At 39.2% G+C, this 8,793-nt stretch overlaps 1 protein-coding gene across 1 annotated transcript in view; it reads left to right on the forward strand.

Annotated features, from left to right (window-relative positions):
* Positions 1-7,467, forward strand: part of LOC140733625 (V-type proton ATPase subunit B, brain isoform) — a 45,296-nt gene extending 37,829 nt beyond the window's left edge. The window contains exons 13-14 of the mRNA XM_073057209.1: positions 1,458-1,587; positions 6,066-7,467. Of these exons, the coding sequence (XP_072913310.1) occupies positions 1,458-1,587; positions 6,066-6,208 (273 nt within the window). The 3' untranslated portion in view covers positions 6,209-7,467. The remainder of the gene's footprint in view (positions 1-1,457; positions 1,588-6,065) is intronic.
* Positions 7,468-8,793: the final 1,326 nt, after the last annotated feature.

The raw sequence follows: 8,793 nt of genomic DNA on the forward strand, positions 1-8,793 counted from the left end.
TCTACGTAAGTGCTGGCATCTAAATAGGCCTTTACCTTTTCTAAAAAGTGCTATCATGCACATAATAATTAATCAAGCTATTTGTTACTGCAAGAGTAAACAGAGGAAAGCACAGGGCAGTCTTGAGAAATTAAAAGGAATTTGCGTCTGTTGAGAGATGTAGCAACACAGCGTGGAGATGGGAGTTCAAGAGTGTTGGGTGAAAGTGCTTTAAAATTCCTCAGCAAAAATGGAGGGAAGATTAAGCAGAGAGAGGAGGAAAGAAAATAATTAATTTGGGATGTTGTGTTGCATTTATAGGGTCTGAATTATCAGGGAAGTGTAGACCTGAGGATTGAGGTGGGGTTGTATTTGAGAATTGCAAGCAAGTGAAAATCTGCAGAGGCTGGAAACCAAAGTAACACACACAAAGTGCTGAAGGAATTTAGCAGGCCAGGCAGCATCTATGGAAAAGAGTAAACAGTCAACGTTTCAGGCAAAGTTTCCTTTGTCAGGACTGAAAAAAAGAGATTAGAAGTCAGACTAAGTAGGTGGGGGAGGGGAAGAGGAAGCAGCTCAAGGAAGTGATAGTACAAAGTGATAGGTGAAACTGGCAGAGAGAGAGGGATGAAGTAAAGAGCTGGGAGATGAAAGAGATACAAGGCTGGAGAAGGGGGAGTCTGATAAAAGACAGGCCATGGAAGAAAGGGAAGGGGGGAAGGAGCACCAGAGGGAGCTGAGGGGCAGGTAATGAGATAAGGTGAGAGAGGGGAATGGGGAAAGGTGGAGGAGAGTTGGGGGAGGGGCAATTACCAGAAGTTTGAGAAATGAATCTTCATGCCATCAGGTTGGAGGCTACCCAGAAGGAATATAAGGTGTTACTCCTCCAACCTGAGTGTGGCCTCATCACGTACGTAGAGGAGGCCAAGGACTGTATTTGAGAATGACAGTTTTGCAGTTGTAAACCAGTACAGACTGATAAGGATCAGTGTATTTCCTTTCCTTTCTTCAGGTTATAAGTGTTAACATTTTCAGTGGATATTAACCCTGAGTGGAAAAGGAAGGTTTTTGTGGTAATAGTGACAACACGCATGAGTAATTCTGGATCAGTGAGGATAAGGTCAGACAGCATTATTTTGAGAGTTGGAAGTAGCTGGTCTTGTCAGTAAACTCAAAGTTTGAACCTTGGTTCTGGAAATTGACTTAGAATCTGAGAGCATTGAGGCCTGGACTTATTGTGTTGAGTTTCTGATTAATTATTTCTTCCTTATATTTTTGGTTACTATGACAAAAATTGGCTTGGGAATTGGCCATACTATTGTACTCCACTTTCAGTATTTGATTTCATTGAATTAGCATTATAATGGATGGCTAATAAAGCTGTAGTGATCAAAGAATAATGTGTACCCAAGATGTTCAACTTTGTTGATGGTACCTTGGCATTCTGATGAAACACACCAATGTTTTTCTCTTTGCAGTATGCGTGCTATGCTATTGGTAAGGATGTCCAAGCCATGAAAGCTGTGGTTGGGGAGGAAGCTCTTACTCCTGATGACCTACTGTTTCTGGAATTCCTTCAGAAATTCGAGAAGAACTTTATTGCTCAGGGTAAAGTTTCATTCAAAATCAGAGTTGGGAAGGTGCTCCAGGTTTTTTTTCAATGAAACAGCAGAGTTCTACGAGCTCATTTTCTGGCCATAACAAGCAATAGTTCCATTGTTCCCCCCCCCCCCAAAAAAAAAGCATTGTTCAAATGAGCATTTTAAGCTTTTAATAAAGCTGCGTATGAGCCAGTGTATTTGGAAACCCAGTACATGTGGTATTTCAATCTCATGCCTCAGTGGGAGAATCACTTTACTGTTAAATGACAGATGGGATGTTGGATACTGTGTCATAGAGTTACACAGCATGGAACCAGGCTTTTTGGGCCACTAAACCTACTCTGATATTTAAGTATCCAGGGCATGAGACCTACTTCTATTATTTCTACTTTCTTATCCACTCCCAAGACATCCCCATCCCCAAATTCTACCACTCACCTGCACAGCTGGGGCAATTTACCCACAACCTCATACGTCTCTTAGGGGTGTGTGAGGAAATGGGCAGGACTAGCAACTCTGCATCCTGGGAATTTTCAAGTTAGATGGGAGGCTGCAGAAGAGGGGGCATTGCACTGTTTGTAAATGAACGCATTATTTTGGTTTTAAGAGAGGATCTCCTAGATGACTATTGAAATGAGGCCACGTGGGTATAGATTAGGAACAGAAAAGGTGTCAGTATTTAGTAGGAGTTTATTATGGATCTCACAACTGTCAACAGGAAACAGAGGAAAAGATATGTAGGCAATTAGCGGAGATAGATTATATTCCTATTTATTTTAAAGCATGATAGGGGATTTCCAAATATAAACTGAGATTGCCTTGGTGTAAAAGGGTGGAACTTTTGAGGTGTGTTCAAGAGAGCTTTTTGTCATGGTATGTAGATAGATGATTGAGAGAAGAAGCATTACAGGTATTTGTCTTGGGAAATGTGGTCAGTCAAGTGGACAGAGTGTCAGAGGGGGAATATTTTAAGTGTTGTGACCATAACTCTGTATTTTTCAAAGTGGTTATGGAGAAAGTTAGGAGCAAAGATCTTAAATTTGGGGAAAGCCAATGTTATTAAAATAAGATTGTGTCTGGAAAAGCTAGCCTGGGAGAATCTACTTGCAGCTAAGTCAGGCTTGTAGAACGGGAAGCATTCAAAGAAGTAGCATGAGTTCAAGGCCATGCTTCTGTAAGGATGAAAATCAAGGGTAACAAGTACAGGGAACACTGGATGTCAAGGTGTAATGTTGAATCAGGATCGCGGGTCTGGCAAGTGAGACAAAAAACACTGACTGCGAATAAATGTATTAATCGTTTATTTACAAACAGTAAAAATTTGACCAAACATTCATGTTCACCAAGTGACAGAAACTACAAAGTTGAATACTCAACAAACGAGCTAAAAGTGCTCGTCTTCCCAATGGTTATGTGCACCGTTTGCCTTAACCAAAAGAAAAGAGATAGAGCCTGCCACATATGCTCTCTATATACGTAGGATATTCGAAACTGGACACCAGGCAGCTAACCAATGGGAAAAGCAGCTGCAGTTCTAAACTAACCAATCATGATGGAGATGACTTTCCACAAACAGAATAAGCCATACCCCCACCCCACAGGACGTTGATGGTTGGATAGAAAGAATAAAAAGGTATATTTCGGGGAGGTCAGTTGTATAAATAACAAGTATAGGAAAATGCTTAAAAATAAAATTAGGAAGGCATAGTGGGGTCACAAATATCATTAACATATAGGATTAAATCTAACGGCTTTCTTTATATAAAAGGACAAAAAGCACAGATCCAGGCCCAGTAGGAGTAACGAGGATGTTCAGCACATGAGCCAAAAGGTCTGAGTGAGGACCTAAACAAATACTTTTCATTGGTATTCACAAAGGAAGCAGACTTTGTACTTGGAGTATTTAGTGGAGGGGAGGGTGAAATTCTCGTGTAAGCACTGTCCCCTCTAAGCTGTGTAGTCACACAGTAACTGAAATGCTCTTGCACACAGAGCTTTTTTTTGTTGTGCAGCTGGAATTTTCTTTATATAATGTTTTGAAATCTATGTTAACATACAGTGCCTATAAAAAGTATTCACCCTTGGAAGTTTTCATGTTTTATTGTTTTACAACATTGAATCAGGTAGAGGGTAAAATTAATGCAGCAAAATACAGGGAAATCTTGGAGGAAAGCTTGATGCAGTCTGCAAGAGAACTGCGACTTGGGAGAAGATTTGTTTTCTAGCAAGACAATGACCCCAAGCATAAAGCCAAAACTACACAGAAACGGCTTAAAAACAACAAACTTAGTGTCCTGGAGTGGCTAAGTCAGAGTCGTCCTCGATCTAATTAAGAATTTGTGGCTGGATTTGAAAAAGGCTGTTCACTCACGATCTCCATGCAGTCTGACAGAGCTTGAGCAGTATTGTAAAGAAGAATGGGGAAAAATTGTAGTGTCCAGATGTGCAAAGCTGATAAGAGAACTAGCCACACAGACTCAGAACTATATACTAACTTGAAGGGAGTGAATACTTATGCAATCAATTATTTTGTGTTTTATATTTGTCATTAATTTAGTTCATTTTGTAGAGTTCTGTTTTCACTTTGACATGAAAGAGTCCCTTTTTTTCTATTGATCAGTGTCAAATAAAACCAAATTAAATCCACTGTGATTCAATGTTGTAAAACAATAAAACATGAAAACTTTGGGGGGGGGTGTGAATACTTTTTATAGGCACTGTAATTATGAAATACCCTGTAATTAATTGTGTTACTGAACATAGTCCTAAATCATTTAGAATGGAGATGAGGAATTTCTTTTACCAGAGGGTGGTGAATCTGTGGAATTCATTGCTGCAGATGGGAGTGGAGGTTATGTCATCGGGTATATTTAAGGCAGAGGCTGATAGACCCTTGATTAGTCAGGGCATGAGGGCTTATGGGGAGAAGGCAGGAGCCTGAGGCTGAGATGGGAAGGGATCAGTCATGATCAAATGGCAAAGCAGCTCTGATGGGCCAAATGGCCTAATTCTGCTCCTATATCTTATAAATGTACCACAACCTGTACTTTGAAACATTTTAGAGCTTCAACTTATTTACATTTTCAGTGTTTCAAATTACAGCACTGTTACAAATGGTAACACAGAATGGAAGTTGGTAGCTCGTTGCTAATAAACCACTGGCCTGCTAAACAGCAACCAACGCATTTAACAAAAACATTATGCTGCACAGTTTTAGGCTGTGTTTATATATTTTTTTAAAAAATCCTGCTCATAGGAATTTGGTTGGTCCATGCAGCTGTTTTTAAAAAAAGAGGAAATGTTGAGTGTAAGTCTTCATAAATAGGAAGGCTTAAGGGTAGATAAATCTCAGGGTCATACGAAGTTGTCCCAGGCTACTATGGGATACTAAGAGATTACTAGAGATCTGAGATCTTTACATCTTTGGATGTAAATGAAGTACCAGATGACTGAGGGATAGTCCTCCTTTTCAAGAAAGGCAATGCAGTAGAATGTGGTTTATAAGAACTTTGGTAAAGAGTTCAACAAGGTCGCAGATGGGAACTTATCCAAAGGTATAATGCCAATGCCAGGGTAAGTTAGAAAATAGGATACAAAACTGGTATGGCAATAGGGGACAGGTATATTTGCGATTAGATACCAGTGACTAATAGCATTCTTGGGAATCGGTGCTGGGACCCTTGCTATTTGTAATACACCTGAAAAATGTGGATGTAAAGGGAATAATCAACAAATTTTCACAGATGGCATGAAGATTAATGGAGCAGTGGACAATATTGAGGGTTGTCTTTGGCTACAGAGTGATACTGATATGTTGATGAAATGGGCCAAAAAATGGCAATGGAGCTTAATCCTGATAAATATGAGGTGTTGCATTTTGGGAGTATTGATGAGACTAGGATGTAAGTCCTAGGGAGTATTCTGTTTATTTAGTTTAGGTACTTCCAGCCTTTCAAGACACGCTGCCCAGCACACCCCACAACCCTGATTTAACCCTAATCCAATCATGAGACAATTTACAATGATCATTTAACCTACCCTGTGTGCTTTTATACTGTGGGAGGGGGTGGGATTGGGGGACATTCCAACTTCTGTACGCAATGCACCGACTGATAAGGCAAGTGTGCCAAGTGCCTTCACCAACCTGTCTACCTGTCTGCACTTTCAATGAACTATTTTTTGTGCCAATAGATTTCTGCTTGTCAGCATTCTGTGGGGCCTACCATTTACTTTTAAAATCCTGTTATTGGTTAACTTATCTCCCTCTTATCTGAGTAAAATTCCATTTACCATTCTGTGATCCTCTTCTCCAGTACATTTAGATCTTCTTGTACTCTTGGGCATTAAAAAAAATCATCTTCACTGTACAAAGCACCACCGTTGTATTCTGATAACTTCAAACCTTTGAACTGTGTATCCTAAAAAACTTGGAAAGTGTTGTCTGTCCATTAGCTGTCCTTTAGTTTTGTGATTTTATTTCTTCAGGTGCTTATGAAAACCGCACTGTGTTTGAGACCCTGGACATCGGCTGGCAGCTACTGCGTATCTTCCCCAAGGAAATGCTAAAACGAATCCCACAGACTATCTTGGCTGAGTTCTACCCAAGGGACTCTGGTGGAAAGCATTAACTTCTCACTGTGTGTTGGTGTGCTCTTTATTTTGTTATGTAACTTATTTATTTTCACTTGTGTATAAACTTGGAAGGTTATATTTGAACAAGGTGAACATTTGTCTGTGTTGGTGTTTTATTTTGTGATCATTCAAGTGGAACACAATTAGAACCACCTGGTTTAGGTTCCTACTGATTCTGGATTAGGAGCCCACAAGTAGGGTTGCACTTGCTGCACAAATTGAGATTCATAAAGATTACAGAGAAACTATTCTGAGGGCGATAGACATTTGCAGTTGTACTGCAGATCTGTGAAGGACACTAATTTTGTCTGTCTTGCAAGTTGATAACCTAAATGATAATTCGCATCTTGTATTGCTATAGTGTGTTAGTTTGTCAGCCTGCAAATAGTGATAATCCAGTAAATTCAACAATTAAAATGTGTTGTTCAAATTCCTGACATTCTCATGACAATCTCATGCTTGAGCTGTCCTGTGCTCCAATCTCCGCCGTTGTTTCTGGGGTTGATAAGCTATGTGATAGAATTTTGAAATAGATGTTACTTAATGTTTACTTAGCAGCAAACTTTTCTAATACTACTTGATATAAGCAGGGAGTGACCCTGTCGAAATTGCTTGTTTAGTTTATTTGGATCAAAGATAAGGCAACTCCCCGACTTAGAGTATAGCAAGTTTTTTTTTTGTATATTGATCAATTATTCTGAATTTAAAACTATCATTTGCAATTCTGACAAAAGCTGTAGAATGCTTCAGAGGCGCACTTCTCACCACAATGTTGTTGAGTTGCTGCAGTAACATGGTAAGATACTATCAGCTGGTGAATTTTGTTGGGCTGGCTAGAGTTTGCAATTATTTCAATATTCGCCTCAGGTCTTGTTTTTGTGCTGGGGGTTTGAACTGACACTGTGAGTTTCCCTTTTAAAATTTTGACTGTTTACATATGTTTGTCTCATTTGTTTTAAGTATGGTATTTTTAAAATGTCATTTAAAATGTAAAGGGAAGATGCCTTCCATTCCATCTGGCTGAACAATTCTGTCTTTATCTGGACCAGGTCAGGGATGGGGTATTTGGATTCTAATCAGTTGCAGGTGTTTCAAGCCAATTGGAGTGTAATGTCATCTGTCTCCAATGTATTTATCTCAGTACTTTGCTTGTGTGGAAAATGCACATTGACTATTGTCTTTATTTCTGTGCTCATACTACCTGAAAGTTGTTATGTATTAATGGTGCTGTTCTATTAAAGCCCTTATGAATACAGATAGTGTTGGTCTGACTGTCATGTAGCTGCTCCGATTTATCTCTTGGATTTGCTCAGTAAGATGTATAAATTGTTTTGTTAGATGCTTTAAGTAAAGTTTAAATTGTTATATTCCATGCATTCCACAATTCTGTGTATAATCAATCCTCTGGTTTAAAATTTAAATTATCAATAATATATAAATAAATGTCAACAGAACAATGTGTTGATTCTTAATATGCATTTTAGAAAGTTGTTGTTTTGAAAGCTATGTATTTCAACATGTCAGTTTTTGGTGCTTGTTTTGAGCCTTGGGGAGGGGAAAACAGCAATTTACAGCACAAAGTGTTTCACAAAAAATCATGATGAGTACAACTAATTTGAGAAGCTATATCAAGAATTTTGATGTGTGTTAACATAAGACATATTTGCAAGCTACAGAGATTCTGAGAGTGTATTTAAATTTTAATTGTTTCTATATGCTATGCTGTAAAAGTAGAGCATATTTTGATTTAGCTGTGTCCACCAGAGGCAAAATGAGAACAAAGCCACAAGCAGTCAAAAAGATCATAGGACTGCTTTAGTCATCGAATTAGATCACATAATATTATGTCCCAAGATTAATGAGCAGAACTTGCACTCAGTTGCCACTTTATTAGATACACTTGTTTGTTAATGCAAAATCTAATTAGCCAACTCAGTGCGTAGAAGCATGCATACATGGTCAAGAGGTTCAGTTGTTCAGACCAAATATCAGCATGGGGAAGAAATGTGATCCAAGTGACTTCGACTGTGGAATGATTGTAGTCCCAAATGGGGTGTTTGCGTATCTCAGAAACTGATCTAGGATTTTCACATGCAATAGTCTCTAGAGTTTACAGAGAATGGTGTGAGAAACAACAAACAGCCAATGAGTGGCAATTTTGTGGGCAAAACACAAAGCATACGATGCATTGGCCTTCATCAATCGTGGAATGGGCTGCCGGTGACGGTGGTGGAGGTGATACGATAGGGTCTTTTAAGAGATTCCTGCACAAGTGCATGGAGCTTAGAAAAATAGAGGGCTATGGGTAACCCTAGGTAGTTTCTAAGGTAAGGACACGTTCCACACAGCTTTGTGGGCCGAAGGGCCTGTATTGTGCTGTAGGTTTTCTGTTTCTAAACACCTTGTTAATGAGAGAGGTCTGAGGAGAATCAGACTGACATGAAGGTGACAGTAACTCAAATAGAACACACTTTCAAACAACAGTGTGGAGAAGGACATGACACGTCGAACCTTGAAGTGGATGGACTACTGCAGCAGAATATCACACTGGATTCCACTCCTGTACCTAATAAAGTGGCCA

Source organism: Hemitrygon akajei, chromosome 1, assembly GCF_048418815.1.
Source record: "Hemitrygon akajei chromosome 1, sHemAka1.3, whole genome shotgun sequence".
Lineage (NCBI taxonomy): Eukaryota > Metazoa > Chordata > Chondrichthyes > Myliobatiformes > Dasyatidae > Hemitrygon > Hemitrygon akajei.